Here is a 24,492-nt window from a genome sequence, read left to right as displayed (position 1 = left end):
CTCCCCCAGAAACGTAAAGAGAGGAGCTCAGCCTGCGCCTGCCCTTACCTCAGCCGCTCCCTGCAGGCTCTGCTCTTCGCTCCACTCCGTGTCCTTTCCAGGTGTTCTCATCACTTCTTCCTTGAAACAAACACAGAGGCACAACACTCAACAAACGCGTGCCTCACAGTTTCTTCGCTTTAAATCACCCTCTGCCCAGCCTGGCTGCTGCAAGCTTGCCCTGGGAGCCACAGCTCTCGGGACCGGGCAGGGCCTGCCAAGCCGGCTCCTCGTTCGTGATCCCCCAGGTCCCCACAGGGCACCGTTACCCACAGCAAATCCTCATCCCTCCTGCTCTATCTCCGAGCGGGTTTGCCTGGCTCCCCCTCCATCTCCACAGCGGCTGACTGAACCTGCCGCTGCTCCAGCCGAGGTGACCTGACTTCGGGGTGGGTCTCTGCGGGGAAAGACCGCCAGCCCATAGGGCTAAACGGCCCGGCAGGTGTGAACAAGGCAGCCCACACGCATTGCAATCTATAGGAAAGGCAACTTAAAGCCCAGCCAGCGCTCAGGGCGCCGGTTGCTGCTGCCGGAGATGCGTCGCCGGCCCCTCCGCCGCACACGCCACACCGCTCCCCGGTGGCTGCCGACGCCCTTTAAGCAGCCCGCAGGTGCGGCCGGCGAGGCGGCTTGGCCTGGCCCGGCCCAGTCCAGCCCAGCCCGGCCCGCCGGCGGGACGCAGCGCGCCCGGGCTGCCCGGCGGCGCCAAGGAGTGGCGGCGGGCGGCGGCAAACGAGCGCGGCGCGGCGGGTCCCTCAGCCGCTTGCGAGGAGGCGGGGTGGCGGGGAGCGGGTAGGGCCGCGGCCGGTGCCCGGCGGCCCTGGCTTGTCCCCGCGGAAGGGCCGGCGGCGAGGCCATCAGCCCGGGCGCCGCGCTCTGCCCCCGCCGGGCCGGTGGGTCAGCTCCGTGCCCTCTGGGGCTGCCTCCATGGTCGTGCCATGCCCTCGAGGTGCTGCCGCCTCAGCCCGTGGCTGGAGAATGGGGCGACGGCAGCTTGGGCACACTCCCCGTGCAAAACCCCTCATGTGGGTTTGTTCCTCACTGAGGTTTTGGCCTGCAGTCAGGGATCGGGCACGACCACCCAGCAGCAGCCTCACAGCCAGGCCTGGGGAGCTGAGCCTGGCTGAGGCGTTCAGGCCTGGCTGGCCCATACTGAGAGCTGAGGCCTCACATGGCACCGCATGTCTGTGCAGTGGCCTGTCCTCCAGCCACGGTCCCCAAAATCAGAACTGTGCAAAACCTAACCACCGCCAAACACAACCAGACTCATACCCTGCAATCATTTGCTTCAACATAATGGTAGGAGGGAGTGTGAAGAATCAGTTTATCCCCAGCAGATGATTTGCTTATGGACGTGTTTTATGGAGTGCAGGTGACAGGAGTATTGTATGTGCCCTTAGGCACTCACTTCACTTGAGAAAACTTGAGCACAGATTTGGTAGGAAAGAAGTCCGATGTTTTTGTTGCAGGGTAGGGTTTACTTAAATCCTCAGAGATAGGAAAGAGAGAGATCTTTAATTTTTTTCTTTTTTTTTTCTTTTTTCTAATACAGGGCAGTCCTTTTTCAGCCCTTGTATCCTTTCAAAATTTGAAGTGATGCCACCTAGGCTTTCAAGAAACAGGGCTGAGAGCCACACAGCATGTAGAAGAAACCAGTTTCCCTCTTTCTGGCTTTTGGCTCTGAGAATCAACATTAAAAGTGTTATTTTCTAAGAGTAATAAACAGAGTGCTGCAACAATGAGGAACGACACGCATCAGGATGCAGACGGGATGCAATGCAGAGGCAGAGATCTTGTTCAGGAAGGAGTGTAGAGCCGGGCAGACCACAGAGCTGAGGCCCTCTTTATTAGCCATTGACAGTTTATAGGATTTACTAAGATGTTTTATCAGTATTTGTTATTAAAAACACACCACATTCCTGTCTGTTTCAGTTACATTCCCGCTCATTCACAGAGCAGGCCCAACAACATTCACACATCACATGTACTTGGGGCGGTTATCCAGCCCAAGATACTGTTCTCATGAGTCTGGGATATCACTATTATGAGAAACGTACGTCAACACAACCTGTCCATGGCCCTTTATATTTTGACTAGTTGCTATGATCTAATTATGTTAGTACTATTTCTTCTTTGACCGTCCAGACGGTTGTTTTGGTATTGATCTTCCCTTATCATCCAGGTGGCTGGAACTGCACATCTTGCTTTCCCACGTCTTTGCTTTCCCACTGTCTTAGAGTTTCACTTTTTTCTTCCAGGAAAACGGGAGATGTTTCTAAATTTTCAGTTGGAAAAGTACTATTTAAGCAACAAAAAAAAATCCTGCAAAAATCTCCTAGTGTAAAGTACCGTTTCCCACACAACTCTATTTCTATAGCTGCACACATCAGATCTGCACAAGAACATCATGTAAGCAAGATGATGGAGGAGAATATTTTTATTGATGGCTGAGTTACAGACAGTAATTAAATAGCAGATGATAGAGCTGTTTTGCCAAATCAAAGTAAAACTATTTTGAAAGGGCCATTTTATTATCTCACTTTGTATCAGTGAGGACACAGCTAGGCACACCCAGGGTACGAAGTGACTGAGTCACTCAGCACAATTTTAGTGCATTCTGTAAAACAAACAACACACAACGCTTTGGTAGAGTACTGCCGCAAAGGATTGTTTGCAACACTTCAGTTGTTCGTTTAACTGAATCTGGGCTTTTCCTGAAACACTAACGTTCAGCAAGCACAGCCAACTAGTGCTACCCTGCCCAACAGCAGCTGCTGGCACACACCACAAAGCAGGCTCACTTCATGAATCAGCAACACTCCGGTGAAGTGTGTGGAACTGTTACCTATCAGACCAGTGTTTGGGCCTCTTAACAAAGCTCTTGCTCACACTGAGAAGTTTTATTTCAGAGAAGCAAACCTGTAGCCATGCAATGTGTTTGACAGTGGGAGGAAAGAGGTTGCAGTCTGAGAGCTGTAAGGTTGTAAACTGGAATAAAAGCCAAAAGTCTTTCAAAGTCAATAAGTTTTTGTTTGAGATAATTAGAATTAGGATTAATTAATGCAGAACAAGGTATTGAATACTAAATAACTGGTGTTACAAGTAGCAATTCCCGCCCATGAACCTTCAACTCTTGCATGGATGCGCCATAAACAAGTTACAAGAGAATATTTGGAGCTCTTTTTCTGTAAAACTCCTTCTGAACACTGATTAGCAAGTGGAAAACATGGCAAGATACTATGTTTGCTCGTAGACTTAAAATAAGTAGATCCTCATATGAAGTCCGTGGTAAACAAAATCCAGAAATAACTGAAGTGCTGTAGACAAGCCTGAATTGCTTTGTGTTTGTTAAGAAGGATGAGTTGGATTGTTAGGCAGGTATTATAACATTGAAGATACCCTTAATACTCTCTCCTTCATTTGAAGCGCCTGGTATTTTGGAAATGATGTGGTAAGTAAAAGCTCTGTTGTTACTTAGAAATTGTAACTGAATTTTAAACAAATTAGTTTTGGTTTACAAAAGCTGTCCATGGCTAAGCATATCACTTCTAAAATGCTTCCAGCATCCCACTAACATGTCTTCAAAGTGAAATGGAAAAGTCATCTTGGTTTGGTGTCTACATTTCTTTCTCACTGTGGACTCATTTTAGGGTCCTCATTATGGAACCTGTGCAATCAACTGCTCAATTATTTCACTTACATACTAAAAACATAGGTCAATTTTTGTAGCTCACTAAAAATATTCTGAAGCCATCATGTAGAAACCATGTAGTTTGTCCCTGGTGGCAGCAGATGGTGCTGATATGTTATTGTTTGGTACATCCTTGAGAGCTGGTATGCAGGTTCTCAACCCCATGATAACTTATTTTCTTCTCATCCACTCTCCTTAAGGTCTTTTGGTACGGATTTGTCATTATCATCAAACTTCGGAATTTATCAAGATAAAATATGAGCTCATAGTTTGAAGGTGAGATTTGGACATCAATAGCAAGCGCACAGTGTTATCAGAGAATTAAGCACTGCCTGAAAAAACACATTTCAGGAAAAGCTGTATTCATCACATCGGGGCTGCTGAACAAGGACCACTGATACTTGTAGGGCTCAGGTATCTCAGGATGTGATAATGAGGAGGCTCCTTGCCAAATGACTGCTGACAAGGGGTGATGCTAGCTCACACCAGGTTCTGGCAAACAGGAAGACCACGAGAGATGATCATAGAAAATTCTCTTAAATGCAACAGATCACAGGTTGTTGGCATGTCAGTGAGAGAGAGAGGTAAACGAAACTGCTCTTTAGATAGGTTTCTAGGAAATCTTTGTTTAAACCAAAGGAGTAGTTAGAGAAACCTTCTTAGCTAAGGAACACAGAGACTTGGACATCGAGGGCATACTGGACTAAATACTTTTCCAGAGAGGATGTATTCACTGTGATACCCAGTTGGATGAACTGAGAAAGGTGTGATTAATTATGTTAACAAAAAAAATGACCCTTTTGGAAGTGTCAGAGGTCTGAATAAGATTTACCACATTTTTGAGTTACTCTTTGAAATAGATGGGAGAAATTTGTTTGAATGTATTTTAGTGAAAATTTGTTTCCATTTTGTGGTTGCAAAATGATGAGAGGTTCCTGGGAACCAAGGCCTCTAACCTCCTCCCAAAGAGAAAATTGTGTCCCAGCTTTGTTCGAAGCTCACAGAGCAGAAGTCTGGAGGTATAGAAACAACTTAATTTTTCTTCCTATATTTCTTCTCTGTTATTTCTAGCTTTTCAGCCAGTATCCCAGAAAGATCCCAATCTTGTTGCCTGCTCAGTCATATCAGTACTGAGATGTTTCTGAATGCATTAGAGCAATGGTTCTCACAGTGATACAGGGGAAACCATCAGGATTCCGTACGTGACTGACAATTGCAGTAGGTAGTTTATAAAAGGAAGGTTTGACCCTCAGGAGTTTCTCTCTGCAATGGAACTCAGAGGAAGGATAGGGGAGGAAGGAGTGAGGAAAGGGAAGTGATTTGGTTCATGTGCCTGTTCCCTGCACACTGCAACAAGCAACCCTTGTTTAGACTCCAGTATGAAATGCTGTTGTCCAGGCAAGTGGAATATTCTGACAGTGAACCCACAGCTTCATTTTAGCTGTACAAAGCACAGGGTTTTAAGATGTTCTTCAGAGTGTGTGTGTGGGGGGGGAAGCAAAACAAAACAAAACAAAACTTTCTGCTTATCTGCTGAGATTTACCTCAAGCCATGCACTTAACATCTCAGTCCAGTAGTCAGCTCATCAGACATCTCCCATTTCATTTATCTTTGCAAGCGCAGTGAAAGTGGTTGTGAACATGTGGGGAGTGAGCTCTGGAAATAACTGTTCAGTGGGCAGATGAAGAGCTATCCTGCTGGGTCATCCGTCCCAGGCCTTTCTGCTGAGTTTCTCTCTTCAGTGTGTGTTCCCTTTTCCTGTGCACCTTGAGGATTTGTTTCAGCACAACGCTGAAGACTGAAGGACTGTCTCAGTTAAGGCTTCCAACGTGCTGGAATCCCATGCTGGTTGTGGGGACTACACACAACATACATAACTACGTTTTGTTTGCCTTGGCTAAACTCCAGCCCAACAACAGAACATCAGGATTCATTGCCAACTGCCAACTGTGTGCCTAAATCATATTTCATCCTGGAATCCCGTGAGTCTGGATTAACAAACTGCCAAAATGCCACTCACATGTGGTTCTTTCCAAGGCTTCTCTAGTAACTTCTATTGTTAGCATGGTACTTATTGCTACATTACTAAAAACTGCTGTAAGCTGTTGTAAAATTAAGTTATGCAAAAAGTAATTATGGCTTTGAATAATTATGGATTGTAACTACATCCATGGCTTCAGGCCCCTGTTGCTGATGATTCCTCTTAGGTGCTCTCAAGAGACAAAGCAAGGTTCCTAACATACTTTCCTGTTTAATGGCAATTAAATATATACCTTAAAGAGCAACTGTCATCTCTCTTTGCAAACATGTTTCAATCAAGTAATTGCTGAAAAGGTCGGCTCCATCAGCTCTGAGTTCCTGACATTCTGTTGCATCTCCATACCGTTTTCCATGGAAACAAGTCTCTGATTTCACTTCAAAAACTAATATTCATGGAATTGGGACAGACTATATTTTCAATATAGTTGAACCTATAAGCTAAGTTTTAAATGAAAATGGTGGTGGTGTTGTTTGGAGTCTGGGGGTTTTGTTGAGGAGGGAGGGTGTTGAGGTTTTTTTGTGTTTTTGTTGTTGTTTGGTTTGGTTTGGTTTGGTATGGTTTTTCTGTTGGGTGCTACACTCTTTGAAAACAAGTGAGTAGTTACAATCAAATAATGTCACTCACTATTGAGATACTGAGGTCAGCAAACCACTGACGTGAGTTACGTAGTTTCTAGATGACATAGGTTAATTAATGTCCTAAGACTGTATTCTTGCAGTTAAGCACTTTAAAAACTGAATGTGTTGAAGATATGGAGCCTGCACCTAACTCCATCATAGATGTTAATCTATTTAAACTATTTCAAATTTTTAAGCTTCTAAAACCTTTTCTCAATATTGAAGGTGTAGGTATAGGTCAAATTATCTCTGTCCACCACAATATGTGAAATTCTCTCCCCTCACAGCAGATTCAAGTAATTCCAGCTCCTCTCAGGGGCAGCAAGAGTCTCCAGCCCTACAGAGACCTTGGAACCACCAGATTCCTGAGCCCATTCAAAGGCCAACTTTCCCTAGGGGAAGCAAACCTGATAACAAAAGAAAAGAGAGGAACACGATGCGAACATGTGTGCAAATGAAGCTATGTTGGAGACTATCAGACTAAACAATAATAAAATGGTAGAAAACATTTATCAATAAATATATCTGTAGCTATTTTATTAGTAGCAACTTTCACACAAAGAACTCAGTGTAAGTAATTCACCTATTAGTTTTAGCCTCATTTCTTCCTTTCCTCTTTGTTTTGTTGAAATGCACTTGCTCTGCATTGGACACCCCAGAACATCATGGAGTTTGTGTTGCCCATTACTGTGATAATGTAAATGCATATTTGATAGCTCTAATTAGATTTCTGAAGAATACTATATAAAGGTGCTGCATACATACCTTTTATCAGCTACACAGTCATCCCTAGAAAACCAACAAAGTTCAAAGGAAATAACAAGGAGGAGAGAAAAAGGAACTAAATCAGGGGTTTTATAAGGCTGAGCAGTGGTGCACCGGAGGTTAAATTGTGATATTGTAATACTCTTTACCTCTCACCACAAAAATGGTGCAAAATGACCCAAGGATTCAAACAACAGTAGGAAGACAAATTGAAATGTGCCCAGAGACCTCCTTTGTCTGTTTATTTCCACCTGAGGTCCACCTGAGTTAGGGAATTACAGAGCTGCTTCTTTGTTGATGGACAGTGAAGGCCATTTTGCCCCATTAGAGCATAACAATATAGACTGCCTTCAAGAGAAAACTCTTTGCAGCCATGTAATCTTTACAGGCATTCAGCATCAGTCTATATTAATAAATAGTCCTATGAAATCCTCTCAGGATTCATTAAAAGTTAAAACCTCCAAGGCCTGAAGCAGAGAACTGACCTGCTGATTTTGAGCAAGGGGGACACTTTTCTGTAAGTGATATAATTCCTTTTATTGCATCCCTCATTACTTCTACTTCATGCAGCAATGAAATACTGAAATGGAAATCACTAGAGTCATTATCTCTAAAAAATGTTACTTTAAAAAGAAAATCCCTTCTCTTAAACCTCCCTATTGAAATGTTTTTTAAAACTAACATATCCTCAAATCCCGTGAGATCCACACCTTACCACACAAACCAAACAGACAAAGCCATTACATGTGTTTCATTATTAGGCCTTAGTAAAGCAGTCCTGCTAAAGTGATCAGGCCAATTTACATTCTTAAGGTTAAGTGGATGTATTAGTGTTTACAGACCCCAGGCCACAGGGTCCTCCTGTGTGTGCCCAAACAGCAGCTCAGCTATTGTCCGTGAGAGCTGGAACAGGCTTTGACAAAAGGTTTAGATGCCTGAAAGTCACAGGGAGATGCAACCAAACATGTTGGCACTGGATATGGGATCAGGATACATGCCTATGGCAAAAAAACATTAATAGAGACAACTGTATGAGTCACATGCAGTGTTTTGGTAATGCCTGTCAACTCTGAGAAAGGAATCTAAAGCCTGGAGAGGTGTCTCCATAGACTGGCAGTCATATGCTGTTCTACCCACACCTGGAGCAGTAACCCATTCACAGCCTGACCCAGGATGCTGTTGGGAGGACCTGCCAGTACTGAACAGCTGTACACCAAAACGACTGAACAGCTGCAGACCACTCCTGCCAGCTCCGAGCACAGGTGGAGCCAGTGCTTGACTCTGCCCCTTGCTGACTACATGCACCATAGGTTGCCTACACAGAGCCAGAGCAGTGAGGAAGAAGACCATCTCGGAGTAGATGCAAAGACAAGAAAACCTCCACACTGTGCTGTCTGAAGGGTGCATTACACACACGGGGGCTACTCCAGCACCACAGCACCCACGTTGAAACAGCCACCTCTAAATACATGAGATCATGTATTTAAGTCAAGACCCTTCTCCATGGTCTCTTACAGTTTTTCTTGCAAAAGCTGAGAAAGACTTGCTACGTCCTGTGTTAACAAAGCCAAAGTTGGTGCTGCTTTCCACTACCTACTTTTTATGCATGGGCCTCATGTTTACAGCATTTCCCTGCAAAGCAGTAGGTCCAGGAGTCCTGCGTCCCAAACCGAGACTTTGCAATGCCTCAACCCCAGCTGGGTTGTTACCTCCCCATGTAACATTGACACTGAGACAGTGGTTGTCAGGTGTGTGGTTGTATTTTGGCGCATGGATTGCTGTGATCAGATCTCTCTCACAGTGGATTTGTGAAAATAATTGTCAGCAGTTAGTGTCTCCGTTTATTATAATTAAAATACAACCTTCCGTACTACTGATTGCCTTCTCATTTGCCTTGAACTTCTCCCTTCACCTTTTTGCCTTCATTGCAAATGCTACTGCTATGTTTCTTGCTTGTGTGTCATCTCTCTTTGCTGCTTATTTTTTGTTCCACAATTTTAGTATTTTCTTATTGAAAAATCTTGAGTATGAGCATTAAAAGCCAGTGCAAATCCCTCCGTACTTTTCTCCATATCGTAGTTTGTTCCACTCTTGATTCTCCCTGAAGAAGTTTCCCTTCCTGTCAAAATCACTTCTAAATCTAGCCCTTGTGTATTTACTGGAATGTAAATGTAATTGACAAACATTCATTATCTTGAAATTATACCCTACTTGCTAATTTGCACTGTACTGAATACTAGTAAAATGCGCCCTTGGTTACACAGGTATATTTGCTTGGTGATAAAGCATGCGTTAAAGCATTTGGTTTAAACGAAGTGATTTGATTAGATTATGGGGCAGTTTTGAAAAGCATCTGACACCCCTAATATTAATTTGATTCACTAACTCTTTCCATACATTGCCTAAGGCTTGGAAGAAGAAGCATCCTGTGAAACAGAGAACACAACTCACTGATCTGGAAGAAGAACACAGGCAATTCCACAGATGCTAGTAGTTTCACAGTTAGTGGATGAGGACTTAGGCCAACAAGCAGATGGAGTTAAGGACTAAAACCCATTTCTGGTTCCTGTCTAGACGGGTCCTCTAGTTAGCTGCAAAAACTCAGATCTGATATCTGTTTGCTGATCTTTGTTTATTTTATTAAAGTCAGACCAATCTAGATGCTTGTTTGTTGGGCTGTGTGTGTGTGTACGCAAAAGAGAAGGAAGGTCTACACAAATGTTCAGACTGGCGGAGCTGCATCTCTCCTTTTCCAGTTCCTTGCAGCTTCATGCACTACAGTGAGTTTTGTCACTCATGTATTTGGTTACTTTCATTCCTGAAAACGTCTTGTGGGCTGTTATGATATTGTTTGTCATATTCCTGGGAGATACATCACCAGTGCAACTTTGTTCTGCTGCATGAACTGTACTACTATGACCAGTAGAAGTTACACACAATATATGAAATTCCCTTGTCTTCTGCAAGATGTGCTGCGGGTTTCATAGAGTGGCCTTACCTATGTCTGCGGTAGTGAGCAGAGAGTAGTGGCATGAGAACATGCTTGAGGGGAAACTAACTGAGAACTGTCTCTAGCCTAGGTGTCTGGACCAAATATACCCATTAGCAGTTGAGGTAAGTAAGATGAGCTCCTGGAGGGCATCTTTGGTTTCATTTCGTCTGAAAGGAATCCAGTTGACAAGCTTCAAGACTATTGTGCAATATGAAATCAAGGAGGGAAAGACGGGATCAAGCATGACACTTGCTCCAAACATTCTTCATCTGGACTAAAGTGATAATGTTACTGCAGCCCTTATACGGCTGAATACTGTCAATGAACAGCTTTTGAAGTGTCATCTCCAGCACAGCTGCCCATCTTCACCAGATAGGTACCCTGCAGAGTGAAACAGAGGGGACAGCAGAGGAGGCCAAACAGATTCCAGCTTTATCTATTCCTGATATTCTACTGGTGCAAATTAGACTTCACGCAGATAAACTACTCAGTGTCAGTGAATAAGGGCCCACCACTTCCTCCATACATTTCAATAGACTGGAGCCAAAATCAACAGAGAATATCTTCCATCAAGTTTTATTTTATCCCCCTAAGTGATTTTGATACAGTCACTCAAAAAAACCAAACCAAAACAAACACCTCAAAATGCCCACTGTAGTTGTCTCCAAGAACTCATGGAAAGTTGTTTAATCAGTATAACCAAGGAAAACTGCTTGACATAATTGAGAACTTCATACCTTCCCATCCTGTGTAGCCTGACTCAAAGCCCACAGATGGGATTGACAGCCCCTTTTATTGTTTTGAAGGGGCTGTATGAATTATCCAGGTAGAATACTAGAGAACTTCTAAAGAGATTCAGCTGGACCATGGGGATTTCCAAAATATCTTAGTAACTAATGAGAAAATAAAACAATTGAGACATTAATTGTTTCATAGTATCCAGGCTTAGCCTCAGATGCTGAATGTGTGCTAAAGCATGTTTAAGAATTTCTGTAGGAGATCAGAACTTGTCCATTTGCACGATAAGTGGGAAGGCCTTTCCAAACATCGACATCTCTACTTCTGCCCCAGTTGCTTGTTAAACTCTTCTGTGAAAGGCTGGCTGGGATCAGTGCTCCTTGCACTGGCATCTTGGCTGTATTACAGGTTCTAGACAGTAAGAAGAAAAATAATTTTTAATGCAGTTATCTGAATTAAAATTAAAATATCTTCTTTTTTTCCTTTAAATATTTGACCATGATCTCCTGTGAGTTTTCTGCCACCAAAAAAGCAACACAAGGCAAAAGAATGCACACTTTCAAAAAGTGTCTTTGGGCAGAGACTCTGGGTTTACAGAGCATGCAGTACAACAGGACTACGCTTTCCTGTCTCTGGGCAAGATAGTACAAGGCAACTTAATAAACAGACTTTAAGAAGGGAGGAAGATGAGTAAGGATAAATATGTTACCAAGCATTTTTTTTGTGTAGTTTATTTGAACTTAATGTATGTGCTATCACTAGCACTTTTTTATGTATTTTGCCACTGGGGACTTAATAAATCAAATTAAAGCTTAGTTAATAGGACTATGTTCACCTCTAGTTCAATGTGAGTATGGAATCCTGCATCTCTCTGTCTGGACAACTATATAGGTACCCATCATCACCATAATCTAGGGGGTCTCAAAAAATGGTGTTTCCCTCCTGTTTCCTCCCAGCTTGTTGAAAATGAACAAGTTTATGGCCATTATCCTTGTCAGAGCACAGCTGGGAGCAAATCTGAATAAAGAGATGGGTTCTACGCGTATTTCTGAAAGTCATGTGGGCAATAATTGTGCTTTTTCTTTCACTACTTAAGTCCGTAGCCCAGTTTGCCTCCATTAACTGTTTTGTGCTCGTGGATGCTCCATCAGTGAACTGACAGTTTCCTTCTTCCTCTGGAAAGCTGCTTTCATGGGAAACTACAGTTGCAGACAAAGAAACAATATCTTGGGTAATTAAGATTGTTTCTAATCAGGCTTTCTAAATCAGGAAAAAAAGATGTTAAGTGAGGTTTGTGTTCAGTGGAAATCCTGTGCAGAGAAATACAGTTCTGGGAGTTTTGGTGGTTGTTTTCTGGTCCAGCTGAATAATTTTCAAAATTGTGGTAAGTGAGGCTGAAAATAAAAGTATAGGGCCAGGTACCAGATGTATGGTGAGGAACAGTTGCTTGGGCTTTTTGCCACCGTGCCCATGGACCTTCAAGGGCAGCTTGTAACCCAGCTGATCCCAGGGCTGCAGCCCAGTCCAAGGTACAGAAGGAAGCACCAGTACATGGGTGAGGCTGACATTCACCCATTTCTCTAACATTTTTGTTCCCTGTCAGGGACAAAGTCCATGGTTTTGAAGTTTTCCTGGTTTTAATTTTGCAAAAATTCAGTTGTATAAAATCAAAATGGAACTGAGCGATCCTACATTTGAATCCAGCCTTTCTTTGCATTTTTGAAGTGCTTATATTTCATCCAGGAGGAAAACCATACATAAGTGAGATAAACTTTACTTATTTGATAACTTCACACATGCCAGAAGCTACAATTTAAACTTCATAACTTTGATATAGTGCCCATCCTTTGTTGGACACTTGTTCAAATGTGTTCATAAGCTCTCATGGTCTGTGTTGTAGATGTTGACTGAAAGGAGAGTAACAATATACCGAGATGTGTCTTTGGTAAAATAAACAGGTTAATCTGGCTAAATCTTTCATTAACATGGAAAAGGTTTAGTGCTGTGACATTTTTTTTAATCGCCTTATTTAAACAGCTGTATACTGTCCAGTAAAATGTAAGGAATGTTTTTGTACTGCAGCTTAGTTTTAACAAGTTAAATGTATTTTCTTACAGTAAAAAGTCACCTTATGTAACCTTAATGATTATTAATCTACCTTAACAGATCTTTGATCATGTGATACAACAGCTCAGTAATATATTTCAACCACTCAAAGCATCCTGAAAGCAGTGGCAATTGACTTTGGTTTCCTCTTTCCGCTCCACCTGAGCTAGAAGAATGTGAACCACAGGGAGTAAATTTGCTAATTCATGTTGTGTTTGTTCACAGAATAGTAGACAACTGAGCCTCTGGAAAGGAAAAAAAAATTACTAAAGGAGTTATGATTCGAAGTAGAATTACTTGAATAACTAACATCCAATGGAAAGTAATCAAGCAAACCATGGCTGTGGTATGTCAGAGCACCTGCTAAACAAATAAATTATGATAATCCTTCTAGTTCTGGGCACTTACAAAAAGAAACAAATGTTTTCAGCCAGTTTTTTATTTTTCTGATGGCCTATTCATATGCTTAGCTTTTTTCTTCCTAAATTAAGGTTCACACAAAAGTAACAGCATAGTATTTATAAATACTTTCTGCAGGTTCATAGTTCTTCTTGTAGGTGTTGATTTTGGCCTTAGCCCCAAACCCCAAAATGAGAAGTAAAAACATCTCATTTTGAGGATGTTGAATCCATTGCTGACAGGAAATTCTACTCATGGCAAATATTTAGTGTAAAACAAATACTTAGCTACAGATCTGGATTCCACCTGCTCTGAGTTTTGTTCAAATTTAAAAGGGATTTTTCTGTGTTATGTGAATAATTGGACATGTTGTTCTATTTAATTCTTTCAAAAGCAGCACTGAACTTCAGGGGCTAAAACTAACATTATAATTGTACACTGCTTCAGTTTTAACACCATGCAATCCATACTAAAAACACTAGAAAGCTTTACAGTTTGCAGATATTTTGCCCATTTTTTAATTTCCCTTCTTTGTTGTTTTGGGTTTAGTTTGGGGTTTTTCATGTTAATTTTGGTTTGGTTTGGATTTAGTTTGTGTTTTTTCACAATGGTTGACTCTACCGCCATGCTGGGATTGTAAGATTTGGAGGGAGGAGGCAGGAGCTGAACATGGGGTTACAGTGTCCAGCCCACCAGTTCTGGGTCTGTTCTGGGCCTTGGTGTAAGAACACAACACCATGAGATGACCAAGGATCGGGCAGAGTAGGCCGCCTAAGACTAACTGCTTGCACCAAGGGATTGAAAGCCTAGAAATAAAGGGAAAAGCCTTCTTACAAAACTTCCGTGATGGCTGGCCAACAAAATATGCTGTGATTTTTTTTTTAGGTGTAAAGTCACCTGTCTGGTGTCTTTCATTCAGAAAAGTATTCTTTAAAAAATACAGTTTATTATTCACAGTGCTATATACCCAAAGGTCAGCACTAACCAATTTGGAGTTCAGCACAACAGGGAAAAAAAAAAAAAAAGAAAGACAACAACAACCACCACCAGAAAAAAAAAAAAACACAAAACTGCAAGGAATTCCTTATGAGCACCATTTTTTTTTTTTTTCAAACTAGAGAACTTAATATACTCATAAATATAAATGCTTTTTCCTGGAAAGGTTCGGTGATTTGAATTATGTTTTTAATGTGCAGATCCTGATCAACTTCTAAAGCCCTTTTGACAACAAAATGCTACAAAACCTCCAGCTTGGCTTGCAATGTACTTCCTTTCCTACTTCTCTTCCACACATGCTTCTTCTCACCCTTAGCTCCAACATCGACTAGCTACACGGAGCAGGATGAGTCAGCGCACAGAGACAGAACATGGTTATGAAGAGCAACCTGAGCAGGTCAGGGAAAAGCAGAGAAAGCTTGATTGTGAGCACAAACAAGGCTTGTGAAATGTCATCGCGCGTATTTAACTTTGTTTCTGCTGGGGGTTTGGCTGGCTCCCTTCACCCATTGCGTGGACCGTGCACCACCAGGAAGAGAAAATTACAGTGAACATAAACCACAGACCAACATGTTGTTCAGTCTGTCACACTTTTACACCCAGGGGCTCTGCCCTGGACACCAAGCATAAAGCCAGATCTGTTCAGACATGATGTGTCCGAGTGGTGGACTTAGAACTTCTCCAGTGATCCGCTTCTGATGGAGCAACCACGAAGTATGAGTGTGCATTGAGGGGCCAGGCTTCGTCCCCTGTCATCCCACCAACTGCTGCCTGATAGAAGGACAAAGGGCACTGGGAGCCCTTTTAAGTTAGTGTTGACAAAAGCAGTCATCAGGCTGCTTTAATCTGTGCAAGACATTTGTCCACTTTTGATGGAGTTCCTGTAAGGAAGTGGATGGATAAGTGTGAATTTGAAGTACACCTTTATAGTTTTAAGGAGGTGTTTATAGTGTAGCTAGTTGCATACCAAACACTTTTTCCTTTTACCAGTTATATGTCTGTGTGTCTGGTGATGCTTCTGTGAGTCTCAGTGAGAAGTGTTCTGGTCTGATTAGCCAATTTTTAGCCTTTCCAATTAACAGAGATTAAAATTAAATAAATTTTAAAACTACATCTGTGATTATTTTCGATTATTTTTAGATCGCAACTCAAAATTAATCAAGGATACTTTTAACATAGAAACACTATGAGTAAAAGTAATCAGTAGAAACTCATATAACAGATTAACTGCAGAAGTAAATAAATGAACATGCGTTTGTAATTCTGAAAAGACTTGAAGTAGCAGCAAGAACAACATTAGTGACAATCAGAGTGATTATTTTATTGTTGCATCCTATGAGAAGTCTACAGTTTTCATGTGTCCCTTTAGTTCTGAGAAATTAATATGCTTATGAGCATTACAAAGTTGTACATACAACATATTTTGTTTTTCCCTTCATAAAACACATGGAGAGGAATTGTAGATATCTATACAAGATGCTTTGTGTTACCAGCTTGTTCCCTCCTGAATTCAGTGCAGTCAGACAGGTTTTGTCTCTCCTGGCTGCTGCAGAACCAGAGTTTTCACACAGCATTTTGACCAGGGTGGCAATGGCCTTCTCCTGAACTATGAACTGCTCTGGTGTTGTCACACAGCTGAGCCCTCAGTGCCCTAGACAGGGCTTCAGCACCTCCCCGCTAGAAATGTTGGTGCCGCAGACACACAGGACCACAGATATGAAGGCGCACAGATACTGAAGGACCACCTTCGCAATCTCCTAAGAGCCACATAACTACACATCATGCTGTCGACAAGAATCATTCTCGTTCCTAATACAGTCTCTGTTTGCCAAAAGCACAGCACTACCTGCAGGGCTGCGGCTCCCCAGAGAAACCTGTCACTGAGATGGTGCCACCATCTTAGCCATCACACAAGCCTGTCACAACTGAATTGCTGTTAATGTGCATAGACCCATGCAAGAATACTGGAAAATCTGAATATTGAAAAACAGTTAACTTCACAGGCAGAGAACCTCTACCCTGAGTGCAGCACAGTGCCTTCACTAATTTATATGCCACTAAAGAAGAAACTTCAGGTACCATTTCACAAGTGCTGTCAGTGGTTCAGCTTGCAAACCAGTGGGTGCAAGTGAAATGTATCCATTCAGAACAATTTCATGTCATTCATGCTTCTCTTTACTTGACATAACAGGCTTTATTCTAAAAGTTTCTGCTTCAGTATGTCCAGCAAAGTTAACTTGTAGATGCTCAGTTTTCTGTTATCTTTGCTCTAATTAATTCTGTAATGAAAGTAAATATGCATGCCTGATGCTAAACACTGTGTTTACATTAAATCAGTCCAAATAAATGGCAATTTTAAGAACTATTTAATCACCATGACACCAAGTGCAAATACACACCTACAGCAGCACACATGAACGACACAAGTGTAATTTGTAAACATTTTTGCCTGCAAAATTCAGTTATGGGGGAGGTGTATCATGTTCAAACCTCTTGGGATGGTCTGTCCATTTTCAAGCCGGCCAACCACCACCGCTACTTTGTAAGTCCAATTTTTTTGCTCAGCTGAGTAAAGTCACCGTATAAAACCGGGCAGATCTTCATTTAATCTCTACATTCATTAGATTCATTAGCAAACTACTGGGGGTGAGCTGCCGACCCGGAAACCACCACAGCTCTGTGTGAATCCTGGCGACCGCGGCAGTGCCCGAGGCTGGCCGGCTGTCCTCGCTGCCGCTTCAGCTGCGCTTTTCCCTTCTTTTCTCCGGCCTCCAGCGGCGGGGAAAAAGCGCGAATACCCGTTTCCAAGGAGAAAAGGGGAAGCGTGTGGCCGGTCGGGGTGCCCCGCCCGGCGTCCCGTCGCAGCAGACCCCACTCCGCCTTGTCCGGGACACGCGTGGCCGGGGCGTCGCGGGTCCGGGGGCTCTCAGCGGGGCACCCAGCGGAAGCGGTACCCTCCGGCGGCGGTGCGGAGGGTGAAGGCGTTGCCCTGCGGGAAGGCCAGGGTGCGGATGCTGCCCGCCTCCCCCAGGGCCGCCCGCATGCTGCCGTCCCCCTCCACCCCCACGCCGTCCGGGCGCGGGGCCGTGCGGCCGGCACGCAGCCCGCGGAAAGTGCCGTGCAGGCGCGGGGTCGGCCGCGGGCGCTTGGCCGTGGGGCTGCCCCCCGGGCTGCTCCCCGGGCTGCCTCCCAGGCTGCGGAGGGCGGCGCGGCACTTCTCCGACACCTCCCGCAGCATGGCATCCACGCCCGCCGCCTCCTCCCACGGCTCCGGCCGCCCGCGCCCGCCCCGGACCCCGGCCGGGGCAGCGGCCGTGACGGCGGGAGGAGGGGGCGGAGGGTGAAGAGGAGAAGGAAGGGCCGCCTCGTCGTCGCACTGCGGGAGCATCAGTGTCTGCCAAGGGGTGAGAGAGAGCGACTTGCGCGGGCTGTGCCACACGGCGCATCCCCGCACCGCCTCGCCCTGCTCCGCACCGCCCGCATCACACCGTCCCGCACCTCTCTGCCCCACACTACCCCATCCTGTCCTGAACTGTCCCCCACTGTTCCCCACTTGCCCTCCTCTGCACTAGTCCATGCTGCACCACTTTACCCCACACGACACCAACCCATCTCGCACCACCTCACCTTACCCCACCATGCACTGCCCTCCGCTGCCCCACACCATCCCACCCCACACCAACACACCCCATCTCGACCCACATTTCCTCACGCCCCCACATGGCCCCATCCCACCTCATGCCGCTCAGCCTCATCCCACACCCTGTCCCCTGCCACACCCCCTCAGTGCACTGTCCCCAGGGACCAGCCAGGCTGTGGGGCAGCAGAGCCAGGTGGGATGGCAGCACTCACATCAAGGATGGCAGCCAGCTGCCTGGCCTGGATCGCCAACTCCTTCAGCTGCACATTGCTCTCCTGCAGCGTCACCAGCTCCTCCTGCTTCTGCGTGAGGGTCTCCTGCAGCTGCGAAGGACAGGAGAGGACAGGGTGGTTGGGACAGCCCCACTGCCCAGGGGCCTGGGGATGCTGCACACCAGGGCCATGCAGCTGCCCCAGCAGGATACAAGGGAGACAAACCCTTGGGGGGAACTTGGGGGTCCCTACCTGGCTGTTTGCCTCCAGGGCATCTCCCAGTGCTTTCTCGTGCTGGTCTGCCAGGTCCCTCCAGCACGGCTCAGGGGAAGGCAGGCTCTGCGGGGGCATCTGCGCCAGCGTGCTGCTCTTCAGCTGCGCAGAGCAGGGGTCAAAGGCCACCTCCTCACCGAGTGAGAAATCAAAGTCGGTGTAGTCCAGTGGAGGTGGCATTAAGGTGGATGCTTCTGGGGGGAATAGCCACAGGCATTAAGACAGAGGAGGTTTTCACATTCTCTCTTTGTCCCAACCCCTGCACACCATACTGATTCAGAGCATCCCACTGGTGTCCTGACATGCTTTTACTCTGCTGAGAGAGCTATGCACCCTAAATCTGTTTGGATTTATTTTCTGTCTCCCGTTGGGGAAGGCTCAGTGCTAGCCCAGGTCCCTCTAAGGGGGTCTGCAGGGACAAACTGCCCTACAGAGTGTCCCAGGATGGTACAAGTGTGCAGTAAGTGGGCATCCAGAAACCCAAAAACCAGAAGAAGAGGAGATTGAATTAATCATGACTGCTGATGTGCATACACAGGCATGTTTGGCTCAAAAAAGGAAAAGTATCTACTTACCAGATATAAAATCATCAACAGCGTCTCTGAACTCCTGGAGATCAAGCTCTGGTCCATCCTGGAAGCAGGGATCCTGGAAGGGGTAAAGATGAGCAGGGCCCAGGGCTCAGATCTGCCTGTGCTGCCCACTGCTGCCTGTGCTGTTCTGACAGTGCGCTCAGCACCCTCCCATAGCCCCAGCACACCCGGGCACCCATCCCCTGCCCTGCCCCTGCCACTAACTCGTCTAACTCACAGTATCAGAGTATCAGAGTATCACAGTATCACAGTATGTTTGGGATTGGAAGGGACCTCAAAAGATCATCTAGTCCAATCCCCCTGCTGGAGCAGGAACGCCTAGGTGAGGTCGCACAGGAATGTGTCCAGGCGGGCTTTGAATGCCTCCAGTGAAGGAGACTCCACAACCTCCCTGGGTAGCCTGTTCCAGTGCTCTGTTACCCTCACTGAGAAGAAGTTCTTTCTCAAATTTAAGTGGAACCTCTTGTGTTCCAGCTTGATCCCATTGCCCCTTGTCCTATCATTGTTTGCCACTGAGAAGAGCCTTACTCCATCCTTGTGGCACTCACCCTTTATATATGTATAAACATTAATAAGGTCACCCCTCAGTCTCCTCTTCTCCAAACTAAAGAGCCCCAGCTCCCTCAGCCTTTCTTCATAAGGGAGATGCTCCACTCCCTTAATCATCTTTGTTGCCCTACGCTGGACCCTCTCCAGCAGTTCCCTGTCCTTCTTGAACTGAGGGGCCCAGAACTGGACACAATATTCCAGATGGGGTCTCACCAGGGCGGAGTAGAGGGGAAGGAGGACCTCTCTCGATCTACTGACCACCCCCCTTGTAATACACCCAAGGATGCCATTGGCCTTCCTGGCCACAAGGGCACAGTGCTGGCTCATGGTCATCCTGTTGTCCACCAGGACCCCCAGGTCCCTTTCCCCTACACTGCTCTCTAATAGGTCATGCCCCAACCTATACTGGAACTTGGGATTGTTCCTGCCCAGATGCAGGACTCTACACTTTCCCTTGTTAAATTCCATCAGGTTATCCCCCGCCCAACTCTCCAGCCTGTCCAGGTCCCGCTGGATGGCAGCACAGCCTTCTGGCGTGTCAGCCACTCCTCCCAGCTTAGTGTCATCAGCAAACTTGCTGATAGTACACTGAATTCCCTCGTCTAAATCATTAATGAATATATTGAATAATATTGGCCCCAGTATTGACCCCTGAGGCACTCCACTAGATACTGGCCTCCAACTGGACTCCGCACCATTGACCACCACTCTCTGGCTTCTCTCTTTAAGCCAGTTTGCAACCCACCTCACTACTCTATTGTCTAGACCACACCTCCTCAATTTAGCTGTGAGGATGCTGTGAGGGACTGTGTCAAAGGCTTTACTGAAGTCAAGGTAGACCACATCCACCGCTCATGGGACAAGATGTTGTTCTCCACTGTGCCCATTTAGCAGTTGGGAAGAATGAGGCTGGGGAGGTTGCTAGTAGCCATTGGCTTGAGGAGGCTACCCCCATGGATGTCCTAGCCAGCCAAATCTGTCCCAGCTGGGGGCTTACCTGCTGCTCGATCACAGGGCTGGCCGGGGTGGTGGGAAGGATAGGGGCACAGGCTGCCAGATCCTGCCAGTCAATGGTGGTGAGCGCTGGGGACAGTGAAAGACGGCGGTGAGAAGCCCAGGCAGGGTTGGGTATAGCCAGGGTGGTGTAGAGAGGTGGGAAGCATGGCTGAGGCGCATCCTCAAGGGCACAGCTGGGGGGATGCAGGGCTGGAGAGCATGATGGGGGCACCTAATGGCACATATTGGTGGGCAAGCAGAGAGGGACATGGCTGGGGGGACACGGCATGGTGAGGGTGTCACGGCTGGGGGATGCAGGGCTGGGGAGCACGATGTGGAGCACGCGCGCGGTGCAGTGGGAGGTATGGGGAGGGGGACACGGCCGGGGGTCAGGGCTCTCCGCCGAGGACAGACTCACCGAGGGCAGGTGCGGCGGGGGCTGGCGCGGCGCCGCTGCGGCGCGGCCGGGGCGGGGGCTCTCGGGGACTCAAGGCGGCCGGGGGGGTCCCCGCCGCCCCTCCGCCGGGCCGGGCCGGCTTCTTGGCGAGGCGAACAGGCGGACCCTGGACCCTGTTGGGACAGATGCTGCCGAAGGCCCGGCGGCGGCCGCCCTGTTCCATGCTGCCGCCGCGGTACCGGCACCAACACCGGCCCCGGCCCCAGCTCCGGCGAGCACCGTCCGTCCCGCTCGGCACCGCCCCGCGAGCCGGGGCGCAGGCAAGGGCGCGGGGAGCCGGGGCCATGCCGCGGGCTGCCTGCCCGCCTTCCCTCCGCCGGGGCGCGGAAACATCCCGCCGCCTCCCGCGGCCGCGCCGGCAGCTCCCGCGCCCGCCGAGCCCTTCCCCGCGCCCGCGGGGTCGAGGCGGGCCGAGCCGAGGGGGCTGCTCCGGAGGGAAACCTGAGAAGAGAGGCTGCCAGCCCCCGCCGCCCTGCTCCCGCCCCTGCCGCCGCTCCGCCAGCACCTCGGTCCCTCGGCCCCCACTCCGCGTCCCTGCCGGGCGGCGTGTGGGGGTCAACTTGCTGGCTATGCTGGGTTTTATAAGGATATTTATTAAATACCAGGGCTAGGGGCCGCCAGCGCTGAAAGCGTAAGATGAGGACAGGAATAAAAAGAAACCAGCTGGCAGTATCTAGACATTTCTGAGCCCCACACCAGGAGAAGGTCGCCCCACCTCTGTGACACCGAGCCAAGCAGACGTCACCGAGAGGGCTGGCAGACGATAAACGGACCCTGAACCTCTTGTGATGGGCCTGTAGGTACTTTCTGCCGCAGCGGTTTGAACAAGCTCTGCTCGTTCTGCTGAAGCATTTGATGCCAGTGCTCACAGCGCAGTCCAGTGGGCGCTTCACCCTTTCCTTGGCGCCGTAGAAGGCGAACACCCCCGAGGGCAACTTTAGATGTGTATATGCTCTTTTAACATCACTTCTGTGCACAAAGGCAATAAAATAAATAAAATATTTTACAACATTATGACTGTGTTCTTCCCTTGCATGTTTCTTGTGCTACCGTGCCAACTTGGTTAGGAGCACACACCTGGACTACAGACCTGCTAGAAAATAACAAGCAGGTGTTTTATTATTTAACGTTATAATTTCCTACATTTAAGTCCATCAACTTTTTTTGTTGTTGTTGTTGTTGTTGTTCTTTTTTCCCCCTAGCTATGACCAAGTCTGCACATACCAGTTTGAAGTGGGGAATGACAGTACTGGGCATAATTATTTTGTGGTGACTGCAATTAACTGTTGGTCCTTCTTTGCCAATGTGTTTCCTCTGCCAGCTATGTACACACCACCAGCAATTAAATGAGTACAGGTGACAAGTAGAAAAGAGTTTATTCAATGTTCATTTGGTTCTTCCACTGTTAATAGACCTTCCTCCAAATAAATAATACAGTACTTGGTATTGTGTATATTATTTACACGCTGGATTTTAAAAAACAGCAAAGGACAGTGCAACTGACATACAGTAACATCATATGCAAAATGTGATATTTTTCAAAACTCCAGTGACACCAATGCTCAGCTGATCACACTCTACATCAGATCTGCGGAGCACAAACAACAAGCCCGCACAGAGCCGGCTCAGCTGAAGGCCAAGGCAAATACCGTGGTTGCTTGAGGTACAAGTAACGGGCGGCCCCACCGGTAACAACCTGCGGTCAGCGGCCACCCCGCAGCCAGGGGCACTTCTGGGCCAGCTCAGGGGGCAGGAGGAGTAGCAGGAACTGCCCGTTCAGAGACACCAGGAGCTGCAGGTGGTCCATGCAGTCCCGCAGGAGCCCCTCGGGGTAGCCGCTGACCTGCAGGTCCAGGGGGTTGCGGTGCTGCAGCAGCTGGTCCGCCAGCCCCAGACTGCCGGCGGCCAGCAGGGAAGGAGCGTATTTGGTGAAGGCGTAGTCAGCCAGGCTGAGCTCAGCTACGCCCCCTGCCAGACTCCTGGCATCTGCTGCCTCCCCCGCGTCGGCCCCCCGCACCTGCAGCCGCACCTGGCTGAAGTGCTCCAGGAAGAAGCTGATGGTGGGCGCCGCCAGGTCGAAGCCCAGGCGGTGCAGGACGATGCACTCCAGGTTGCAGAGCTGTTGGCGGGTGAAGGCACCGCAGCAGAGGGTGAGGAGCTCCTTCACACTGGGGGGATGCACCTCCACCTGCAAGGGGGAGACGGGGTGGGGATGCTGCAGCTGGGGAAGCAGCACAGGGAGAAAGGGTGCGGAGCCTGGCCCAGCTGGGGCTGAGCTGGCGCTGGAGCCGCTCGGAGTGCCTAAGAAGGGCTGCGGGAGCCCCGGTGGCGGGGCTGCCAGTCTCCGGGGCCAACCTACCTGCTTGCAGGCGATGAGCAGTGCTGTCACCCCCAGGAGCTGGAAGCAATCTGCAGCCACAGGCGTGGTGGTGAGGAAGCGGTCGAGGATGTTGACAGCCAGGCAGAGAGCCTCAAAGGACAGGCCGAAGTACCGGTGCACCGGGATCAGCCAGCTGATCAGCTTGCAGCGCGCCTCCGCTGTCACCTGTGGCAGTAGGAGCGGGGTCAGGCGGGGCCGGGCACCGGGCTACCCCTGCCGTTGTCCCCGCTGCCCCACCTGCGGCTGCCGGGCAAGCGGCTCATGCGGCTGGAAGCGGCTCTCCAGCCCTTTGCGGGAGCGATACCAGCTCTCTCCGTAGTCGCGGAAAGCCTGCAGCTCCTGCGGACTCTCCCCCGCCGTCGGCAGCACCGCCACTGTCCTCGGTTGCCTCCGCCGAGCCGGGCGCCGCGGGCAGCGGCCGGGGAAGCCGCCGGGGCCCCGACGCTGCGGGGTTCCAGAGCGCTGCACGCTCGCCGCGGTCACCATGGCGGGGGCGGCTGCGCTGCCGTGAGCCGCGGCCGCTATTTGAGCGGCGGGGCGGCCCCACGGTCATCCCGCCCGCCTCCCTCCGCCGGCACTGCCGGGAGCGTTGTCTCCAAAACAAAATCTCCCAACAGGGCCAAAAAGGAACTGCGTTACCAAAACGTCTGGCTGTTCATTCAAGCTTTCCACCGGTTAAGACGGCCTGCGACCTCCAGCAGACAGCGGCCAGCATGGTCCCCTTTTTCAGGAAGGGACAGAGAGGAAAGCGGGCAGAAGTGCCGGAAAACCAGTCACACCAAGCAAGCTGAAAGTGCAGTGTCTTCCATCTGCCACTACTAAAATGAGTGTCTCTCCAGCTCCTAGCATTTAAACCCAGCACCTAGTGAACTTCAGCAGCTATGGGTTGTTCTGTGTAAGTAATAATTTCATTTGAGGTTACTAGGAAATATAGCACAAATACATCACAGGAGAAAATGCTGGAGTTCTTGATGTGGTTTGGATTTTGGTTCCACTTCCATCTACAG

General features: G+C 47.8%; 3 protein-coding genes across 7 annotated transcripts in view; all 3 read right to left on the bottom strand.

Moving 5' to 3' along the window:
- CDC20B (cell division cycle 20B) overlaps positions 1-622 on the bottom strand; it is a 40,326-nt gene extending 39,704 nt beyond the window's left edge. For 2 of the 5 annotated variants that reach the window (XM_065860922.2, XM_071801854.1), the window contains exons 1-2: positions 393-621; positions 49-120 (exon numbers count right to left, since the gene is read on the bottom strand). In XM_065860922.2, the coding sequence (XP_065716994.1) occupies positions 49-120; positions 393-461 (141 nt within the window). In that variant the 5' untranslated portion in view covers positions 462-621. Of the gene's footprint in view, positions 1-48; positions 121-308 lie in introns of all 5 variants that reach the window. The other 3 variants (XM_071801852.1, XM_071801851.1, XM_071801853.1) reach the window with 3 other exon arrangements.
- A 15,063-nt stretch (positions 623-15,685) lies between these two features.
- MCIDAS (multiciliate differentiation and DNA synthesis associated cell cycle protein) lies at positions 15,686-21,421 on the bottom strand. Its single transcript, XM_071802101.1, has 6 exons — positions 21,067-21,421; positions 20,650-20,735; positions 19,086-19,158; positions 18,490-18,704; positions 18,238-18,348; positions 15,686-17,779 (listed from the first exon to the last, which is right to left on the bottom strand). Exons 1-6 carry the CDS (start codon positions 21,389-21,391, stop codon positions 17,312-17,314), a joined length of 1,278 nt encoding a protein of 425 aa, XP_071658202.1. The 5' UTR covers positions 21,392-21,421; the 3' UTR covers positions 15,686-17,311.
- Positions 21,422-22,464: 1,043 nt separating this feature from the next.
- CCNO (cyclin O) lies at positions 22,465-24,222 on the bottom strand. The gene is made up of 3 exons (XM_065861179.2): positions 23,723-24,222; positions 23,465-23,650; positions 22,465-23,293 (listed from the first exon to the last, which is right to left on the bottom strand). The coding sequence occupies exons 1-3, from the start codon at positions 23,969-23,971 to the stop codon at positions 22,808-22,810; spliced, it is 921 nt and encodes a 306-aa protein (XP_065717251.1). The 5' UTR covers positions 23,972-24,222; the 3' UTR covers positions 22,465-22,807.
- Positions 24,223-24,492: the final 270 nt, after the last annotated feature.

The sequence above is a fragment of the Patagioenas fasciata genome, chromosome Z (genome assembly GCF_037038585.1).
Source record: "Patagioenas fasciata isolate bPatFas1 chromosome Z, bPatFas1.hap1, whole genome shotgun sequence".
NCBI classification, from domain to species: Eukaryota; Metazoa; Chordata; class Aves; order Columbiformes; family Columbidae; genus Patagioenas; species Patagioenas fasciata.
The sequence above is the reverse complement of the archived record's forward strand: the minus strand, read 5'-3'. Positions and strand labels throughout refer to the sequence as shown.